Below are 22626 nucleotides of genomic sequence, written 5' to 3'. Positions count from 1 at the left end.
AGGGGGTACTGAGAGATTTTTTTCTTTTAAAAATAGAGACTAATGGGCCTCCCCTGGTGGCGCAGCGGTTGAGCGCTGGGCTGCGAAGCTGCCCGCAGCCTCTGCAGCGCCGGTTTGATCCCCGGCAGCCTGGAGAGGGTCCCACATGGCGCGCAGACCTCTCCTGCCGCCCACTGCTCCCCTCAGCAGTGTACTTCTGTCCTTCTGCCTGCTCTGCTCCCCGCTCTGGCTCTGGTGAATTCTCTCACCCTCCCGCGCTTCTGACTACCCAGTGCTTGTATAAATAAATAAACAAATCTTTTAAAAAATAATAAAAATAAAATAAAAATAGAGACTAATGTAAGAAACATCATTATTAGTCATTCTTTTTTTTTTTTTTGGTATATTAATTGTGAGAACTTCTCTCCACTCAATTTAACCAAGAAACTTGTGAAGTGTGAAGTAAATAGTTTGCCTACTACAGACCATCTACAATGACTCGAGATTTGAATTTCTAACTCCCAAGTTGTCAGTTATGTAGTTTCCTTCTTAGGCAAGATTATTCTAGAGAAATACAATTTATTTTAGTGCTTGACTCATACTAGCATAATACTTATTAGTTGAACTTAATGAATGAAGCTTTCATTGAAGTAGGGGACTAAAAAGTTATTCTTGTATAATTTTGCTTCCTTTAGGAACTTTTTCTTGTCATTGTAGAAATAAATTATGACTACCTGAATGAGAAGAGAGGCTATTTATTCAAAGCTTGCTGTAACTAGGGAGTCAGCTAACACCATTTGTGTTTGTCAAAGACTCAAAAGCAGGCAGGGGAGTGGGGAAACTTTATAAAAAAAGAGAGAAAGAAAGAAAAGCTCCAAGTAATTTGTAATTAAAAGCTGTTGACATAGGAAAGCAGGAGACAGGATAACTAGAAGTAGAGCATTTTATAGGATTGAGATTTCAAGAACATATTTGGTTTTCTCAGGTTAGTCCTGAGTTAGAAGTAAAGGCAACAAGAAGAGGAAGCTGGCAATCACTATCAAGTCCTGATCATTCTAGAGCAATTGCTGCAGAGATTGTGGTTTAGCTTCCTAGATCTGTTGCTGCTTAGGTTGTGGGTCATAGATCTATTGCCATATATAATTTAGCCAGTATCTGGGTATATTTACTCTGTTATCATATGTAGCAGTCAGTTTCTTTCATTACTTTCTCATCTCTGTCTCCCTTGAAATATCAAAATGTAATACATGCAAAGTGATTTATCAAGCTATTAAAATCCACCCTTAAAAAGCAGAGGTGGTATTAGGTACAAATTTTTAAAAATTGTATGTTTGTTTTAAAATGCATTTTAAAGAAATCAAATATAAGCAAGGGCATGCTAGTATTTTAATACAGGATGCTAATAACCACATGTAGTTTTTATGATTTAGTAGGGACTCTCAAAGCATCTTCTATTTTGTTTCTAGAAATTTCAGGGACCCATATATTAATTCAGAAAGGTTCTGAGAAGTAAAATTGTTTACAAGCACAAACACATTTAAAGTTTACTACAGAGGACATCAGAGACCTCTAGAAAAGGAGAATCTGGACTCTTGGCATTCTGGTGCTGTGAAGAACATTTCCTCCTCCCAGCTCATTCTGCAGGAAGGATGACTGAGGCAGTGGTCACAGGACGTATTAACTCCTTTGCATCTGCATTTAGCAATGGAATTCTGCCTAAGGATTCAATGCGCTGTGGAAGTGAGTGGGTATCACCTAACTTTTTAAAAATTTTAAAGCAAACTTTATCTTTAATCAATTATTGCATGAAAATCATTTTTAAAGATCAAAGAGTGCTAAAGGTCTTATTAGTAATAATCTAAAAGGTGGTTCTTTGCCCTCTTTTCCATCCCCACTGCTCCCATCCCACTCTGGAGAAAAACCTTCAGTTATTATACTGTTTCTTCTGAAATTCTGTATTACTAAATAATAGAGAAGATTGATACTTTTGTTCAATTGAAATCAGTCTATTTCCCATTTTTATAAGTGAAACTTTTAGTTTACTGATTTTCATCCTATTACAATTCTCTTTTGTTTGTTGAATCAGTTTCTGTTACCATGAAACGTTTTCATTACCAGGACTAAAAAATATTTTACTTTTAGCCAAAAGGTGTACAGTAACTACATTTTCTCTTACACAATTCATTTTCCTGGAGTTAACAAGGTGTTTTTCATTTGCTTAATTTTCTTTCAACATCTTTTTATGTTTTCCCACACCCTCCAGCAGCTCTTAGAAAGTCTTCTTCAAAAACTTTCCCATAGGATCAAAACTATCATCTAGTTAACCAATTCCATCCTTTCTTGGCTACATTGCTTTGGAAGTCCTCCAGCCTTCCTAGATGCTGATTCCTCTCTCAAAGTTCTGCCACGCTGTCAGCTGTCATCCTGAAATGGTCTCAAACCAGAGTACTGGGCATTCCTTTTACCTATTTCTCACTGGATCCTGTTTCTTAGATCCAATGTCTCTTTTCTTAATTTATATCCTTGTTTTGCTGAAGCACATCTATTGAGAAGCTTCCTGTAAAAGCATGATGGGAGAAATATTTTTTTGAAATGCTAAAAAAATTTTTTTGTATTAATTTTTAAAATTTTTTACATCACTGTTCATTTTTAAACAATATTTGCTTCCCCCCACCCCCTCAGGTGTAGTCCCCACAGAGTTTCCTTCACCAATGCACCCGGGCACCATCACCTCAGTCCCCTGTGCTCCTCCCTCCCTCCCTCTGATCCCTCTCCCGCCTCCTCCCCTGTAGTATGTCTCTGATTTGTAATTGTCTGGTTTTGCTTTGTTGTGTTTTGTACTGTTAATATTTTTTTACACTGATGTGTTATTTGGTTCCCCTATATTCCTGCTAAAAGTGAAACCATCCAATATTTTTCTTTTTCCTTCTGGCTTATTACCCTGAGCATAATTCCTTCTAGTTCCGTCCACATTGCTGTGAATGGCATGAGTTTATCTTTTCAATTGCTGAATAATATTCCATTGTGCCACATCTTCTTGACCCAGTCAAAACAAGCAACAACAAATGTTGGCGAGAATGTGGTGAAAAAGGAACTCTCCTACATTGCTGGTGGGAGTGCAAACTGGTCCAGCCACTATGGAAATCTGTCTGGAGGTTCCTCAGTCTACTAAAAATGAAGCTACCATATGACCCAGCAATTCCACTCCTAGGGATCTACCTAAAGGAACACAAAAACATTGATTGAAAAGAACACCTGTACACCTATGTTTATTGTAGCACTATTTACAATAGTAAAACCTGGAAACAACCCAAATGCTAAAATTTTTTTTTAACTTTATCCAGATTGGTCATAGGGTTAGACATCTAATCCTTAGAATTTACATGCAATGTTCTATTGTCTTTTAATTTCCAAAGTTGTTGAGAATTTTGATGTCATTCTGACTTCTCATTCTTTGTGCTTGGGCTGTTTTTATACATTGGAAGCCTTTAAGATCTAAACGCATTTTTAATATTCTGCAATATCACAAGGATGTGTTTTGGTATGGATTTTTTACATTCGTTTTGTTGATACTCAGCAGGCCTTTTTTGATTTTTAGAGTTGTTTTTCAGTTCTCCTATTGTTTACTTGTTCACTTCCTTTATTTTGTTAATTCCTCATATTAATTACTTGTTCATTTTCTCCCTGTCTCTCCAAACCTCTCATTTTCCTATATTCACCCCCTACCCTCCTCCCTCCTGGGAAATTCCTTGCATTTAATCTTCTAAACTCTCTGCTGAATTGTATGTTTTGTTTTTAAATTTACTTCAGAAAACTCTTTTCTTCCTTTTTGTTCATAGTTCCTATATCATGGATACATTATCTTCTTTGAGGATATTAATTATAATTTCTTGAATTTTTCCCTTGTTCCTTCTGTTGACTCTGATCTCCTGTTTTCTTTGTGGGTTTCTTTTCCTGGTTTTCCCATATTTCATCTCCATCTTTGGAGACATTCCTCAAATGGCTGGTGATGCTTAGTTGTCTCTTTCTGTTGATAGTTGAACTGATTCAAAGTTCTGTGTACATGGGAGGGGTTTGTTGACTGGTCAACATTCTTGGAGGGCAGTAAGATGTCCTGCCTGGCTTTCTTAAAACACAGTTTTATGGAGGCCTATTCACCTATCTTTCAATTCACCCATTTAAAGTATATAATTCAATGATTTACAATATTGCCCCCTGCAAGGTCCTGTCCTTTTGCTGCCCCCTGCCTTCTTTTTGCCCCTGGGCAGAGCTTTACCCAGTGCAGAAAACCCGAAACATTTAACATTCCACTGATCCAGTGTTGTTCCAGTTGTTCTTTTCTAGGTGGAATCTTTTGCAGGAGCTGCTATTAATTCAAAAAGTCAAACTACAGAGCCAGCCAGAGCTGGCTTGGGGCTGCACTGCTAGCTGGATGGAACAAGCATGTAAGGAAGAGGCTCTTGTGCATCTGGACCTGGAAGGAAACCCTGCCCCTAACCACACCTTTCCTTTGTCCCTAACCTTGCCGCTCACTCCTTTGCTTTAAAAATTAGCTCTCTCTCCTTGGCACAGTGAGAAGGTGCTTGGGAATACCAGATTCCCCTTCTCCGTTGCTTGTCAAGCAGTAAAGTTCTTGATCTGCCAAACTAAACCTGGTCATTGTATTAATTAGCTTACAGTCACCAGATGGCAGGTTCTCTTGGGGTTTGTGACAGTGTATTCAGATTTGTACATCCATCATCATAATCAATTTATAACATTTTCATTATCCTTAAAAAAAACAACAACCCTCATTGCCTAGGCTTCCAAACCCAACCCCTTGCCTCTACCACTCCCCTCAGTTCTAGGCAACAATTGATCTGCTTTCTGTCTCGACAAATTTGTCTATTCTAGACATTTCATTTAAATCGAAACACACAATAAGTGGTCCTTAATAATCGTTTTATTTCACTTAATACAATGTTTTCAAGGTTCATCCATGTTGTAATATGTATCTGTACTTCAGTTTTTTATTGCTGAATAATAGTTCCTTGTAACGCTATATCACATTTCATTAATCTGCTCATAACTTCATGGTCTTTTGGTGTTTTTTTCCCACTTTTGGGCTATTATGGATACTGCTGCTATGAACATTTGTGTACCAGTTTTGTTTGGACATATGTTTTTAATTCTCCTTGGTATATATCTAGGAATTGAATTGTGTCACATGACAACTGTATGTTTAAATATTTGAGAAATTGCCAGGCTATTTTCCAAAGTGGTTGTAGCATTTTACATTCCCACCAGCAGTATATAAAGGTTCTGAATTCTTCACAGCCTAGGCAGCTCTTGTTAGGATAATAATAGGTGTGTCTTAAAAGATAAGTCTTTTGATTATAGCCATCCTGGTGGGTGTGAAATCACTGTGATTTTGATTTGCATTTTCCTGATGGTTCAGACTGGCTTTTGTTGAAATAGAACTATTAGTATCTATTGATCTTTTTTTCTGGGCCAATTCTGCTTTTTGTCAATTCAATTTTTGGCAGTTTTGTCTGCCCCACTATGGCTTCTAGATCTAGAAGAGAAAGGGCTAATGAGGGGGTATATCTTTGTGTTCAATGTGCAGATTTGTCCTCAGTTTCCTGTCTTTAGTACTGCAACTCATCATGTCTTCCTCTGTGACTCCCAATAAAGTCTCCCTTTAGGGAGCCTAACTTCTAAATTCTCCTTATATAGATATTTAACCATTTTCTTTTGTTTCCTTTTCCCTCTCCCCCACCATACCTACGGGTGCCTTATTTTCTTTTTTTTTTTTTTTTCCCCTAGAGGCATGTTTTTATTTATTTATTTATTTGTTTGTTTGTTTGTTTGTTTGTTTGTTTGGTTTATACATGCACTGGGTACAGTCAGAAGCGCGGGAGGGTGAGAGAATTCACCAGAGCCAGAGCGGGGAGCAGAACAGGCAGACTCACGAAGTACACTGCTGAGGGGAGCAGCGGGCGGCAGGAGAGGTCTGCGCACCATGTGGGACCCTCCTCCAGTGGCCGGGGAGCAGCCGGGGATCGAACCGGCGCCGCGGAGGCTGCGGGCAGCTTCGCAACCCAGCGCTCAACCACTGCGCCACTGGGGAGCGGGTGCCTTATTTTCAATGTGAGTTTTCAATGTGTTTCAACAGGAACCTCTATTTTTTCTAGCTCTTTTAGGGTTACTCAAGACAAGTGTACCTGCTTTTATTTTAGAAGTAAACTTTATTAGGAAATATTTCAAATATCAAAAAAAAAGTATAGAGGATAAATAGAACAGAAACTCTTGCATTCGCCAACAAAAAAATCTTACAGAATGAATATTACACACACACACACACACACACACACACACACATGCTCACACACACACTTTTCCCTCTATTTACTTTTTTGGAACCTGTATTTTCACTCTCCCAAAGGCACTTGAGTTTGAATGATTCTTCAATTACTTTCTGTCTTGTTGGGAGTTACTAAGCACTCTTATTTTCACTGACAATGAAAGAACAAGTTTCTTCTTGTTCTAATATTTGAAAGTGACTTTCCAAGAGGGAAAAAAAAAAAAAGAATAAGAACAATGTTATTCTACTCCCTTGAATACAAGCGTCTTTAAATTATTAGGGTAGCATTTTTTATTAAATATTGCTTGTCCCTTATTAATTTTTCATCTTCATTAGCAACCAATAATGCTCCCCTCTTTTTATTTTGTTTTTGTAGCTATTATTTCATTGTCCCCCACTTGCTTTATTTATTCACATGGTAATTTGCAATTTGAAATGCCATCCAATTGGGGAATTTTTGCAGGCTTTTTAAAAAGCATATTTAGAAGTTTCCTCAACTGTAACCCAATTTATTTTAATCACAAATAGTTTACTTCAGTTGCTGCTTTAATCATAACTATAGGTAGAGGATGTTTTAATCACAAATAATTCACCTCAGCTGATAAAATTATCTTTTGGAAGAAACTAATCTAATTTAAAGAAAATTTAAATAGAAGGTAAGATTTAAGTAATTCTTTGTCTTTACCATTCTTCTTGTGAGCTTAAAATAAAAGGGAATAATAAAGGAATTTGGGGTTATAGAACATGTGGAACAGGAAAATTATAGCTCTAGTGAGTATCATTTCCCAAAAATGAAAGACTGGCACAGAAAGCTTCTGGAAGACAGCAGCAGTTTTCCATGCAAAAGGAGATGGGTCACTGGACTCAATCCAGGTCCAATTATGAAGAATCTGTTGGCTTCTTTTGCTTATCAGAATTCTATTAGTCAAACCACATCACAGAAATGAAATTCAAATAACTTCCTAGAATTCTAATCTCATTTCTTCAAATTCCAATTAAATCTCTAAGTTTGTATTCTCTGCCTATGAAAGGGTAATCTGACTGAAGGGCCCTACCCAGGGCCTTCTTTAAACAGACTCTGGTAATCCTCTTGGCAAGGAGAGGGTAAGGTGGCTGTCTCATGTAAGGAGATTTGAGTGTAATCCTAAGGATTTCAGATTGGGATTCTACAGTTGGTTCTGTCAATATTCTGAATATTCAAATGCAAAAAAGGCAAATTTGGTTGAACTTAGAAATGTATCTTTATAAAAGAGTACTAATCTCCACTCCCCTGTCTGTCCCTGCCAAGAGGAAGATCGATTGATTAATCCTGCAATGCCAGTATGCTATTCAGGAAACACACTTTGATAACTGTGTGCTGATACTGCCTGGGAGCTGTTCTGGAGTTTAGTTCAAATGTCTGTCAAATGAGAGGATAGCATTAAATGGTGTCTGAGGGTCCTTTCCTGTGGGATGTCCCATAGAACTCAAACCTCTCATTTACACTCAAGGGTATGTGTCAAGGTAAAGGAAGGAGAGAAGGAAGCTACAGTGTTTTAAACACCTTTGTAATAAAAACAATAATTCTTTTAGTTATAACTAATATAGAGTATGAATATTTATTTCTTTGTGATCAGAGACATTCCTGTTTCCATCAAATGTGTCTCTACTTTTTTTTAAAAAAGATTTATTTATTTATTCATACAAGAGCGGGGGTGCAGGCCAGAGATGATGGGAGGGGTGAGAGGATTTACCTGAGGCAGAGTGGGGAGCAGAACAGGCAGAATGACTGAAATACACTGCTGAGGGGAGCAGCAGGCGCCTCAGGAGAGGTCTGATGCAGCATGTGGGTCACTTCCCTGGCTGGGGATGGAACTCATGCTGCAATGGCCACGGATAGCTTTGTAGTGCTGTGTCTTAACCCCTTGCGCCACCAGGGAGGCCCCAAAATTGTCTCCACTCTTAAAGAAATTCAAATATATGATAAATAACAGACTGACCTATTGCTTATACTTTATTTTATTAGAATCTCTTTCAGTGTCTGTCTTCTTTCTCTTGTTATCTCTCTTTCTGATTCTCTTTCTCTTACACACAGACTGATCCCCTCACACAACAGGTTTTTTTGTTTTGTTTTTTTTTTTTTAGAAAGGGGTCAAGCTGAAAAAAACAATAGTCTAATGGAAACAACAATGAACTAATGTTCAGTCCCATCTGTATTACCAGCTAGCTGTGGTGTTCTAGACTAGCCTGCTAATTTTCTTCTTCCTCAGAATCCTCCTCTGCCAAGTGGGAGATCTTAACCAATACGTTTCTCTCATAGGTTGCTGTGAGACTACAACGAGTTTAACCTGTCCTGTCCTTGAACAGTAATATGTAAAGGGTTTTACCAGTGAAGAGTGTACCAGTTTAAATGGGAGGCAGGTATTAGTTCTACACCCACTTAGGAACCTATTATACCATAATACAGAGGATTAAGGATACATCATCCATTAAAAAGTACAAGTCATGCCTAATTGTTATTGGCGATGAACACCTGTCCAATTTTTAAATAATTTTATTTTATATATATTTTACATTTTACATCATTCTTCCTTTTTGTACAATGCATGGATGGAGCTGGAAGGGATTATGCTCAGTGAAATAAGCTAGAAGGAAAAAGAAAAATATCGAATGGTTTCACTTATTGGAGGAATGTAAGGGAAACAAATAAGGGACCAGGAAAAAAATAATTATAATAAATTGAAAAACAAAATTAATAGGCAACTATTAATCAGAGATACTCTGCAGGGGAGGGAGATGGAGAGAGATCAAAACAGGGGAGAGAATGTGTTCTTATACAAGGGACTATGGTGATGGGACACGGGTGAATTGGTGATGGGAATTTTGCAGGGATTATACCTGAAAGAAGAAAGCACACCTGTCCATGTTTTAAGGGGAATTGGTTTCAGTTTTATTCTGTTGATACTGGCTGTTGGCAAGGAGCCTCATTTTCTCACCATGAAGATGTTTCTATGGAGCTGCTTGAGTGTCTTCATGATATGGTGGCTGACTTCCTCCACAGCAAGTGATCCAAGAGGGCACAGCAGAAGCCACAGAATCTTTCATGACCTAATCTACATCATTTCTGCATTACTCTATTGGTTACTTAGGTCAATCCCAAAGATATACAGAGGTAAGAAAAATTAGGGGCCTCTCTTGGAAGCACACTACCACATCACTACAACATAAAAAGTATCTGGATTTTTCCAAATGTATGTTATATTCTCAGTCTTCCTTACTTTATGTAGGTAGCAGCTGCCATTGAATGGGATCCAGTATAAGATCTGACTACTTTACAACTTCCTCATTAAAAATTATATATATATATATATACACACACACACATATACATACAAGTTTATATATGTACAAACTTTCTAGGCCCAAATTAACTTCCTTTCAAATGTCTTAAAAAGCTTAGGAGTCAGAAGACCATGGAAAGGCCAAAATTTCTGAATTGTCTATTGAGATGTCAGAGATCTCATCTCCAAGAATATTGTCTCTCAGTTCAAAGCCTTCCCTTCCCAACCCTCTTCTAATCCAAGTCATCCTTACAGTTCCACTTGTCTTCTTTCTATCTAGATGAGCACCAGCCCATCCCATAAAGGTGCTCAGTGCCAGACTCTACTGATCTCATTCTGGCAGGGTGGCAATGCACTGTTTATGTTAAGGCAATCACTAAGAAAAGAAAAGGAGTTGATACTGTCAAAAACACATATGCAGCCTAGGCGTCATGTGAGAAACAAATATTGAGACTGATGGAAGTGACCAGGCTGGTCATCCCTCCGTGAAGAATTCGAGGACATTTCCTGGCAGCACCCTTTAAGAGGGATTTAGAAAAAAAAAAGTAACCACAATAATAAGGAGTACGAAAGCTTACCCCAAAGGAAATAATTGTAGAGAAGGATCATTTATTTGAAAAAGAGAGGGCTCCAATGAGCTTGGTTTCAATATTTAAACGGGTTGGTTTTGTATATCCAGGGAATAGGACTAAAACAATGAAAGTTACAGGAACACAAGAAGTTCACAATGAATGAAAGTTACAGGAACACAAGAGGTTCTTTTTTAGTATGTTTTGTCAGGTTGTATAAAATTCTAAAACACTGCCTAAGGTGGTAGGAATGTCCATCAAGCAGAAGCTGAAAGAATCCAGCAAAGCTTCCTCCATTTGACTCCTAAGAGTGGAACAAGTGCGGGCTCATTCCTGTTTTTGTATACTACTGACAACCACATAGGGTGAGAAATGATAAAAGGAAGGACATCATGCCCTCCTGTCTCCTCTTCCTCTCCACCCACACCCTATTGTTTTTAGGGGAGTACTAGGATGACACTGAAAAATCATACAAATTTTGGTTTGACTTCTCACCAGCCCCTGGAAAAAGCCACACTGGCTTTCATCCATTTGTTACTGGCTATAGGTCCTTGAGCACAGAAATTTTATTTTCTATTTAGTCTATCCCCATCGTCTAGCAAGTAAACTTATAGGAACAATGAATGATATCAAAGGGGAAGGCAAAATCCCTCCCTCCTCCTGAATTCTGGAGAGATTCTATTCTTAGAAAGTTTCATTCAGTGAAACCATTCTATCCTCAGTTCATCAATGAAGTTTTAATAATAGCATGCATGCCATCAGCCATTTTCACTGTTAAGAATCCTCCTATTTCACAATTTAAAAAAATCCCTTCTGGGCCTCCCCGGTGGAGCAGCGGTTGAGCGCTGGGTTGCGAAGCTGCCCACGGCCTCTGCGGCGCCGGTTCGATCCCCAGCTGCTCCCCGGCCACCAGAGGAGGGTCCCACATGGCGCGCAGACCTCTCCTGCCGCCCGCTGCTCCCCTCAGCAGTGTACTTTGGTCCTTCTGCCTGCTCTGCTCCCTGCTCTGTCTCTGGTGAATTCTCTCACCCTTCCGCGCTTCTGACTGTACCCAGTTCATGTATAAACAAGACAAACAAACAAACAAATAAATAAAACATGCCTCTATTAAAAAAAAAAATCCCTTCATTCAAACCCCTTGTTCATAGGCGCTTCCTTTGATTTTTCCATTCCATTTCTTCTATTAAACTTGCTCAAGGTCCCAAGATGCTTGATTCAGAAAAGCGTAGAGATCTGTTACCAACATACCCATATACCACTGTCAAGTGTTCCCAAATCACTGAGCAGAGAACCCTTTACTTGAGCTAGGAGACTTAATGCTGGGCAGTTGTTACTGATTGGTCTATATGTCCTTGGGCAAGTTTCTACTACTTTCTGGATCTCAGGGTTTTTTTTACCTTAAACTGGGAGAGTGGGTCTACATGAGCTCGAAAATGGTTGGGTTTTTAAAGTTAGGACTTCCAGCTTCAATCCAAAAGTGAAACCCAATTACTCTGCATACTTGTAATTGTTATGGTTACAGGACAAGGTTCCCCGGGCTTTCCCTTATTGGCCCAAGGATACAGCCTTGGCGAAAGGCTGTCAGGTTTACTGGGAAAAAAATCTTCCGGTAGTCACTAACTCTGGGTGACCTTGGGCAAATTCTTCTCTCAGGACCTCAGAGATCCCTGTAATCCAGAAGAGGCTTGGAGAGACGGGCCTGGAGAACTTCCTGCGATTCTCCTTCTGCAACAGGGGTGGCTCAGTTCGTCTCACAGTCCCGCACGGAGCTGCGGAGGAAACAGCCGGGCAGCTCGGGCGGTGGCCGCTGGGCGCGGGAGGCTCTGGCTACAGGTGAGTTCTTAAAGGGGCCGCCGGAGCTTGGCTACTCCTCGAGACTGATGGGTGCGGGGACGCAGGGCAGCGGGAATGCTGAGTGAATAAAGGATCGAATTTTCTCTTCCCAGTCTTAAATGCATCTATATCTGGAATTAATCACTTACACTTAAAATCCCTCCAGTTACCCTCTCAAACTCTATTAACCAACCCCATTTTACAAGGCCTTCTTTAATTTAACCCCCTCCCAAATACTTTCACTCGAGAGAACAGTAACTTTTTAAAAATCAGTATGAAGGGGAAGACAGTGCAGAGATCCCCCCTCACCCCCAACTCCGCCCTGACTCCCCACCCAGGCCCCGCCCTTCACCGCCCCTAACGTGGGTGGTGCGTTCGACTCCTCCCGGCACCGCTTCTCCGGGCTAGGGATCCCCCGGGGGGCACCCGGGACTCTCCAGCGGGGAGCTGAAAACGGCCACGTGTTTAGTGAGGTTACAGGGTGTCTCGGAATGGGTGTCTTGGATCCGGCGTAGGTGATGGCTGGCCGCCCGACACCCCGATCCTTCAGGGCGTGGAGCACGTCGGGCTCAGCCCCGCGGGACGCGCCGGTGGGCTCGGGCGAGGTAAAGGCGGGCTCCTGCGGGGCCCCCGGGCCACCTGTAGCGCCCGTGTGCCAGTCCTTTGTCCTCAGAGTCACTTCGGCGGCCTCCCCTTTAAGCAAGGAGGTCCACTCAGGCTGCTCCCTAAATCCCCTCGCAGCTCCCCAGCCCCCTCTCGGCCCGCCTCCCCCTTCCACCCCGAAGGTAGCAGCCCGGAGAGCCCAGGGCTCGGCGCGAGCCGCCTCCTCACTTCCCATTGGCTGAGCGCGCGGGGAACGCGGTCACGTGGGGGCGCAGCAGTCCAGCTCCGGGGCCGCCATCTTGGCGGAAAGTTTGGGGGGAGAGCTGTTGGGGGCGCGGAAGGAGGCGAGGTTCAGGGGGTGGGGCGGCGAGGAGCGGCGAGGGCGAGCGGGCTAGCGAGCCGCGGCGAGTGAGGGGCGGCGGCGGTCGAGGAGGAAGAAGAGGCCGCGGGGGTGCGGCCGCGGAGGGGAGCTCCTCCCCCGTTCCCTCACCCCTCTCAGCTCGGCTCCTCGAGCCCCGGGCGGGGCGGGGGACGTGGAGCGGTGCTGGGCGGGGGAGCGCCTGGAGTCGGGCCGGAGTGCACCCCAGCTCTGAGCGCGCGCCGCTCGCCGGAACTTTGTGGTGGCGCCGCAGGTGTGGGGGCCCGCGGAGGTGTGCATGTGGGGCGCGAGGGCGTCGCGGGAGAGCGGCCGCTGCCCTGTCCGGCCCCCGCTGGAGTAGCCTGGAGGAAGCGTGCGAGGAGAGAGGCAAGCGCGAGGAAGGGGCCTGAGCTGGGCGGGGTGATCAGCCCAGCTGGTCCATTCTCGGAGCGCTCGCCGGGCGCCTTTGGCTTTGGGACCAAGGGTCGGGGCGCCTCTTCGCTCCCCAGTAGCAGGGGGGGAGTATGCATACTTGTGCTGGGGGGAAGGAGGGGTGGTTGTCTAGGTATTTGGTGACCTTTGGAGAGGGGGCGACTTGGAGGAGAATTTGGGAGCTGACTTCTCGGTGCTCCTAATTTGCAGGAGTAGCACCCCTAGGTGAAAGCTGTCAAGATTGCCTCTGTCGGCTTTTGAGACTCTTCCTTTCACTTGGGAAAACTTTGTAAGGTGGGCTTTGCGATTTGGGCTGGGAGTTTCCAAATTTGAGATTTAGGGGGAAATGCTGGTTTAACCACGATTCTTTTCTTTAGTTCACTTTCCTTTCTGTTTGTTTTTTTTTTTTTAAAAGGTGTGTGCCCTCTTGCTCATTCTGGAGAAAAATGCCGGTCCGGAAGCAAGGTGAGATTTAATTTCAGTACTCTCTTGTGGGGTGTCACTGACTTTTCTGTATGTCTGTTTTGTGATTGCATATTTTTAAAATGTGTAACTTTGATGAGACATCTCAGTCCTAACTTCACTACTTGGGGAATCTAAGCATCACATTGAGATGATGGAAACACCTAAATGTTTGTTAAACTTTCTTCTTTGACATCTCTTTAGAGAGACTTTTTTAAAACTCTGAATTAGTGTTTTACTATTTTACTTTATCCTACTCACTAAACACTTTTCTGAGTGTTGGGATACTGGCTAAAAGCTAGTATTTTGAAATAGGTAAGGTTTTGATTTTTAATGACTAATCTGCTTTTGTGTGTCAAACCAGCAGAAACTATGTTGCTAAGATCAAATGATCTTTTATTGGGGTAGACTACCAGTATACATTAACTGTTCACATTCCTCCTCTCACACACACAAAAATTTTTTTTTGCTCATTCTAGGGAATAATATTTCCATGAACATAGTAGTATCCGTTGATCTGGAGGATTCTGAGAACTGTTTAGCTGTCGTGGAGAATCATTTGCTGCATAGTGTCTAATACTTTCTTGTAAATACATAGTTTTAACCACATTCTTTTTTTTCCTTCCCAGATACCCAGAGAGCTTTGCACCTCTTGGAGGAATATCGATCTAAACTAAGCCAAACTGAAGACAGACAGCTCAGAAGTTCCATAGAACGGGTTATTAACATATTTCAGAGCAACCTTTTTCAGGCTTTAATAGGTGGGCATTAAAACTTTGTGACCCTTATATATGTCAGATAGGCTTATTTTAAACTTAAGAGAGTGATGTACTTGGTTCTGTGTGAGGCTTTCAGTTACTTGAACATCCAGTGAGTTGTCTATTTTGATACTTAGGCTTTCCAAAAATATAATCAAAAAACTTTCAGTATGATTGTTTCAATGGTCTTTGATAATAGTGTTTCATAGTCTAGCATTAAATACTGAGAAATGGAGAAGTTGTAAAAATAACTCAGGACCCAGAAGGTAATGATGGAATTGCTGTCAGCTTGTTTCTGTATTTGATTTGTACTTCTCTGGAGTCCCTGAAAATGTTTGAAGAGCTCTGCTATGTTTAAGAACCTTCATTCCCATGATAAAGATCTCTGTTTAACTTGGTATTCATGGAGTCAGGATTCTAGACCTGGTAAATGATCTTGTCTAATCTATTTTACAGACAAGAAAATTGAAACAATTTGAGGTAATGCATTATTTTAAAGGAGAACTTGACAAATAGGCAAAGAATTCTGAATTCTATTCCTGGCATTTATTAGACTGTTATATCAGTTATTTAGTCTTTTTTAGGTCACTGTATTAGTTGTGGAATGTGGATGCAATGGAATAGAAGTTTTTAAGCCTTTTTTTTAAAGTTGCTAGATAATTTTTTTTTAAAGATTTATTTATTTATGCATACATGAGCTGGGGTGTAAGCCAGAGGGGTGTGTGTGTGGGAATGTTATGGGGGGGAAGTGGTTGAGAGAATTCACCAGAGACAGAGTGGGGAGCACAACAGTCAGAACTTCTGAGACACACTGCTGAGGGGAGCAGCAGGCCAGACAGGAGAGGTTTGCTGTGCCAGGTGGGCCAGCTCCCCTGCTGTGGATCGAAGACTCCCTGAGGTGGCTGGTGATAGCTTGATAGTACTGAGACACTAACCCTTGGGCCACCAGGGAGGCCCCTTAGATCTGTGTCTTACTGATTAAGTAATTTTTGATGTCATTTGAGGAATATCTCTAAGTTAGTTTACCCTGTCAGAGAACGTATTAGCAATCTGATACTTTCTACTAGATTTATTGTAGAATTAAGATTTTAAAAAAGTCCACTCATACACCTGAATAATATTTGAAATTTTAACGTTATTACAAATTTCAAAAACATAGATAAGAATAGAACGATCATCATAACCAACTGCTATATACCCATCTTCAAAAATATCAGCCTTTTCCCCTTTTTTGTTTAAATTGATGGGCATATTTTACATTTGAATTTCTAAACTCTTGAGTTTAAAGGTCCAAGTAGATGGCCAAATTGGATTCCTCTGGGGAAAAAGAAAGTGAAGAATCACTTTTAGTTAGCTTTCTAATTCAGCATTAAACCTAGGAATGTTTTATTCAGTAGGATCACTATTTAGAAAAAATATAGTATGACTTATGTTCTCATTTACATATGTACATAGATAGAGATGTAGTCCTTCTTTGTGTAGAGTTTGTGACATAAGAAAATTAAATGGTTAGTGTAATAACCGAACAGAATTTACAGAAATTACCAAACAGATTTCTGCATAGGTTGGACGTCAATTTGCTACATTTGGAGGAATATTTTGATGTATTCAATTTGCCTATTTTGAATGTATTTGTGTATTCTTATATGTAATTGAATTCTGATAGCATTAGTTTTCTGAAAGTTTTTACTCATGAGTCTTATTTGTCCTGTGTAATTTCACTGGTTGTGAATTAGATATTTAGATTTACCTATATTAATGACTTACAGGATGTGGTATCAGATACTGGTATAAGAAAAGTCCTAGATTTTAGGAATTTTGAAACAATTAAATTTAATAGAGTTTTTCTTTCTATATACCTACTTGAATTAACTGTCAACATTACTGAATTAGCTCATGTATTCTCTTGTGTTTGCTGAAAATGGATTAGTTTGTTAACCTTTATTTTCTCAGGTTTTAAAAATTTTTAGATCAGTCGGAATTTCTTTTTGCTTAGCACCTATACCATTGTTTTTGAAACTGGGTGGTAGTGTAAATCATCCTAAACTAAATCAGAGTCTCTTTGTCCATAGTATATACTGAAAAATCTTGTATTAACTATTTTTTCCTTTAGTAGGTAGCACTCTCTCCTCTGAGTTGTAGACCAGTGAATCAAAGGAGACCTGGGTCTTGACCACTTGTTGTTTAAAAGTCATTTGGTATTTAGCTTCTTGATTTCTTGAGTTTGGGAATCATTTCCTTAATCTTTAGTGAATTACCCAGTTACTTCCTTGGACTTGCATGTTGCACTGATTATTATTTTTTTCTTTGAACTGGTAGTTTGCATTGACTTTTTATGCTTTTAAGAAAGTTTTATTGGTCTCTAAATAGTTTTTGGTCTTTAGAAATGCTGATTTTTTTTCTCTTTCTCTATAGTTCATATATAGGTTAAGTTTTTGATAATGGAGTTATTCAGAGGAACAATTATACTTGTATTGCAGTACATCTGTTCTGAGGTACCAATTTAAAAGTATTTTGGTGTTTCTGAATTTGGAATACATTTTGTAATTGATGTATGTCAGTGTTTAGTTGGCAGTTTAGTTTTTACATTCTCAGTGGCATGAAATAATGGTATATTTTATTATTAATATTTTCAGTATCAGTATCTTTGGTTCAGTAAAATATGGCAATCATTGTTCTTGTTCTCTGATACTTGACAGTTTCCTTGAAGGATGGCTTGAGGAACTATATATTTGTTTAAAATTTATTACCAAAAATCTGGTGATTATTATTATTATTTTTAATAAATGGAGATAAAGCCTACTTAATTTTAACCCCTGATTAGATGAGAGCAATTTGGAAACTTTTAAATTTTGTATTTCCTAATTTCCTATAGTTATCTTTGAAAATTTTGAGAGTGAAGTAAATTGGTTATGGTTTGCTTATCATCAGAGCCCAGGTTTTCAGGTCCTAAGTCATTTCTGGTTCTTAGGTTTGTCTGGAATCTAAGATGACTTCGGGAGGTTTCACACCAGTCTAGACCCTGGGGTTACTTATGGGATCAGAGAACTCATTTGCATTTCTTACACACTGGATAAAAACCTGGCTTCAAGATCAGATTAACTTTAGAGACTTGAGTAAGGTGACATGTGATTTGTATATTTTGTATGGTGTAGCTAACACGTGTATTTAAATGCACCATTTTGTATTAGATATTTCAAAATTAAGTTGAATTATGTAATAACACTGTCAACTTCTGAGTTTTTTTTAGCTTCTAGTTCATTTATTGCTACTCTTTTAATTAAGTTTCACTAACCTTTATGTGATAAAGGACATTTATGTTTGTGGATGCTGAGTTTCAAATATGTAATTCCTGTTTTTTTAATCCTAAAAAACAAAATTTACCATCTTAACCACTTTTTAATGTGTAGTTCACTAATGTTAGGTATATTCACATTTTTATAAAATAGTTCAAAGCTTTTTTATCTTGCAAGACTGAAACTCTATTCATTATACAACAAACTCTGCTTTTTCTTCTCCCACAAATCCTAGTAACTAGCCACCATTCTTTCTGTCTCTATGATTTTGACTACTTTAAGTTACTCATTATAAGTGGAGTCATACAATATTTATCTTTTTTGTGAGTGACTTATTTCTTTTAGTATAATGGTTTCCACATGATAGGATTTCCTTTTTATGACTAAATAATATTCTGTGCGTACATACTACACTTTATCCATTTACCCATTGATAGATATTAGATTGTTTTCCCCTGTTGGTTATTTTGAATAGTGTTGCTCTGAATGTAGATACAGATATCATGCTTTTATTCTTTCGGATATATATCCAGAAGTGGGATTGTGGGTAATTACGGTAATATGGTAATTACATTTTAATTTTTTTTGGGCGGTGCCATACTGTTTTCCATAGATGATACCATTTTATAATCCACCCAAAGTACACAGGGATTCAGTTTCTCCATGTCCTCACCAACACTTGTTACTTTTTTTTTTTTAATAAAAGCCATCTTGTTAAAAGTGTGCATGTGATTTCTTAAGTGTATGTAAAAAGTTATAACGATGAACATTTAGTGAGCACTTTCTATGTGCTAATACAAATATCTTGTTTAATAATAATAATCCTATGAAGTCTATATTCACCTGTAAGGTGAATTTTAACTTATGGGTTATGAATTTTATGGATTAGAAAACTAAGAGATTATCTATTTTGCCCAAGGACCCTCAGATACCAAATTGTGGAGCCAGTATTGAACTAGCTATTGTGTATCCAGAGCCTCTCCTTAATTTCAAGTATTAGTTTGTTATATGTTATACGTTGAATATTTTTATGTGGCAAGAACACTAATAATAAGTATATTCAATGTAGATGTTGATCTGTAGAGTCAGTGGTATTTTAAAAAATAGTTTACTTTGAAGGAGGATGTTTATAATAATGGGATGATGTTTATGATGATGGAATTTATGCATTTTGAAAAGTGTATTTAGTAATCTAAAATTTATGAACTATTAACTTTAATGGTAAAATGCCAAGATAGATAATCTCTTAGTTTTCTAATCCATAAAATTCATAACCCGTAAGTTAAAATTCACCTTACAGGTGAATATACACTTCATAGGATTATTATTATTAAACAAGATATTTGTAGAATTTTTGCTTATTATTGCTCCCAGTGATACTGTGTTTAGTCTGTTGCTGTGTTTGTGTGTGTGTGTGCAACTTTGCGGCTAGGTTTGCTAAAGGAAAACATAACAGGATATGTTGACTGTTGATTGAAACTATGGAATTGGAAGAAATTTTTAATTTTTCAGTTCATGGTTTTGATAGAAGTATTTGCTAGTAGTTTTACTTACTACTGCTCTGCAGCAGTGCTTTATGTTACAGCATTCTCTTCAGACTCTTATAATCACAGAGCTATAAAGCCAGTTATAAGTATTTTCTTCTAGTTTAAATTATTTTGTCTATCTAGGTTCAAACTTTTCTTCAGTATGCTTTTCTTCAGTATACTTTGAGACTATCCAACTAAATTGCATTTACTTGTCATATCTCTTTAGTGTCCTTTAACCTGGGCATATTTCCAAAACATTTCTTTGTCTTTTATGACATTGGCATATTTATGCAATAAACTTCCTCTCTGCTCCTAGTATTTCTTATTTTGGGTTTGCATGATATTTGATTGTAATTAGATACAGGTTCTGTATTCTGTAGGGGTCTGTACATCCAGAGGTACACATTCTTCTGTCCTGCATTGATGATACTAATTTTTTGATCATCCAATTAAGGTGTTGTCTGATCACTCTGTATATACTGTTTTTTCCCCAATCGTCATAGGTACTCCTCTTCATTTTCCAATTAACACTTGACTTTTACTGTAATCAAAAGCCTTCCCCATTTATTTATATTTTTCTTGCAATGATTGATAATTCACTGCCATCCTTAATGATTTTGGTGCTAAGATTATTTCATATTTATTTACTGGGAAACCTCGAAAACTTGATTTTATATCCTTAAGACTTGCCCCGTATTTTTTTGTAAGCACTTTTTTACTTTTTGGCATAACAATATGTTCTCGGTTCATCTTGTACATATCCTGCACAGCCCTGGAATCAGCCAGTTCTCTAAGAATCTCTAGTTCTTTTTGATACATATCTTGTTTTAAAGAATATGCATGTGAATATCCCATGACTGTTAGTCAAGTAATATTTGAAGTGTTGAAATATTTATTTTTGGACATTGGCTTGACCTTTGTGAAACCCAAATTGTAATACATACTTTAAAATTTTATATCTTCACTTTAGGTATCAAAATGACTTTTTAAATATTCAGTGGTTTACAAGACAGCAGAGTATCTGTACAAGAGCAAATTTAACTACTGTAGTTTATAAAAATATTGTACTTTTAGTCAATTAACTGACACAATTTTTACCTTCTAAAATGGCAGTGTTTTATTTCACTGTTTTTTAGCTTCTACTTCTCTCTAACCCTCCAAGATGGAATTTATTTCAAGAAAATAATGCATTTTCCATGTAAAAAATTTAAGTTCAGATAAACATATTACATACAAAATTATGGGTAAGAAAATCCTCATTCCAAAAATAATTTCCTACTTCTTCCATAGATTGACTATCCATTTAGAATGTTACTTTATTGGATATATATGTACACTTTATTTATATATACATATATTTTTTCATTTTATAAAACAAACTCCCTACACAAGTAAAAAAATTGCGTAATTGTGTCCTCCCAGGAATTGATATTTAAAATCAGCGTGAAAGGTTAAAAATTGTGTCAGATTAAAGTTATCTTTGAAAATCCCTCAGCAATTAAACATCTGTCATCATGAACTACAGTACAGTTGTTTTTTCCTCTATTGGAAAGAAATTTCTTCAGTTGAGCAACAAAATAGTTGACCTGTGTTTAAGTGACCTTTAAAAAAGCATGTAGTTAAAAGCATGACCTAAAAGCATGTAGTTCTAGAATCATACTCAGTACCATGAACTATGGAGAGATCCATTATGAGAGGCAGTGAAAATTGGAGACTACCTGAGAGAACAGTCTTCTTGGTTTTATTTGTAACATTCACTTATGAGATGGAATGAGGAGTACAGTTGCCCCCTTTTTTTATTTTTGCAGAGGGAGGTATTACAGTTGAATTTGCTTAAGTTTATATAGTGTGACTTCTCTGTGTTATACATGTTAACTATTTCTATCCCATAAAATTTACCATTGGATGTTTTTTCATATGGATAGGTTTGTGACATATTTAAAATAGTTTAAATAACTGTTTACATAGTTTTATTAATTATTTATTAATTATTAATTATTTCCTAGGGGCACTTAAGTGTATATTTTTTCTGAATTATAAACAATATTGCATTTGAATATGCCTTTCTTTTACTTTCTTTGAAGTAGAAGAATTTATTTATTCTTTGAATAAATTCCTAGAAATATATTACTTGGTCATAGGGGATGTGTATTTTAAAAAAGGCTTTAGGTTTAATTTATCAATTTAATTTTTAGGTAGTATGTATAAGAATGATTAATTCAGTATACTATGAATGATATTACCAAATTTTTATAATATTTTCTACTCTGATGTGAGATATACCTTAGTCTTATTGATGTTTTATTTTGTATTTTTTGATTAAAGAAATAATCAGTGATTACTTTTTTACATTGTTGCTTGTTATTTTATGAATTATCTGCTCATGTGATTTATACCTTTTTCTTAGAGGTCCAAAACCTACATTAAGGATTTTAACTCTGCCATGAAGTTGCAAATAGCTTCTCTTATTTGTCATTTGTTTTTAAACTTTCATTAAAAATAAAAACCCAACATATGTCTATTTATATATATTATGTATATGTGGTTAGAGTTACCTTTTTTTTTTTTTTTTTTTGAAAGCGTTCTGTTCTTGGTATCATGCTTAGAAAGACTCTATCCCTAAGATCTTAAAAACATTGACCTATTCAAATCTGTCTTGGCTTTTTTTTTTAAGCATTTAATCCTTAATATATTTGGAAGTTATTTTGAAATAAAGTATGCAATTGCTTTTTTAAAATATAAATTTATTTATTATACTCCCATATATATATTTTTTAAAGATTTGTTTATTTATTTATTCATACAAACACTGGGTACAGTCAGAAGAGCGGGAGGGTGAGAGAATTCACCAGAGCCAGGCAGGGAGCAGAGCAGGCAGAAGGACCGAAGTACACTGCTGAGGGGAGCAGCGGGCGGCAGGAGAGGTCTGCGCGCCATGTGGGACCCTCCTCTGGTGGCCGGGGAGCAGCTGGGGATCCAACCCGGCCGCAGAGGCTGCAGGTAGCTTCGCAACCCAGCGCTCAACCGCTGCGCCACCAGGGAGGCCCACTCCCTTATATATTTTTAAAAAGTAATAGACTAATTTTTCAGCAGTTTCAGGTTACAGAAAAGTTGTGTATAAAGTATAAGAATTTCCACATCCTC

The 22626-nt window shown here is 38.2% G+C and overlaps 1 protein-coding gene across 13 annotated transcripts in view; it reads left to right on the top strand.

Annotated features, from left to right (window-relative positions):
• Nucleotides 1-13856: 13856 nt before the first annotated feature.
• Nucleotides 13857-22626, top strand: part of DLG1 (discs large MAGUK scaffold protein 1) — a gene marked incomplete at both ends in the record, with an annotated part of 194164 nt that continues 185394 nt past the window's right edge. For 11 of the 13 annotated variants that reach the window (XM_084232258.1, XM_084232257.1, XM_084232273.1 and 8 more), the window contains 2 exons: nt 13884-13902; nt 14529-14660. In XM_084232258.1, the coding sequence (XP_084088384.1) occupies nt 13884-13902; nt 14529-14660 (151 nt within the window). Of the gene's footprint in view, nt 13903-14528; nt 14661-22626 lie in introns of all 13 variants that reach the window. The other 2 variants (XM_084232265.1, XM_084232264.1) reach the window with 2 other exon arrangements.

The sequence above is a fragment of the Talpa europaea genome (assembly GCF_964194135.1).
Source record: "Talpa europaea genome assembly, chromosome: 4".
Taxonomy (NCBI): domain Eukaryota; kingdom Metazoa; phylum Chordata; class Mammalia; order Eulipotyphla; family Talpidae; genus Talpa; species Talpa europaea.
Note: the sequence above shows the minus strand (reverse complement) of the source record. Positions and strands in the feature narration are given on the sequence as shown.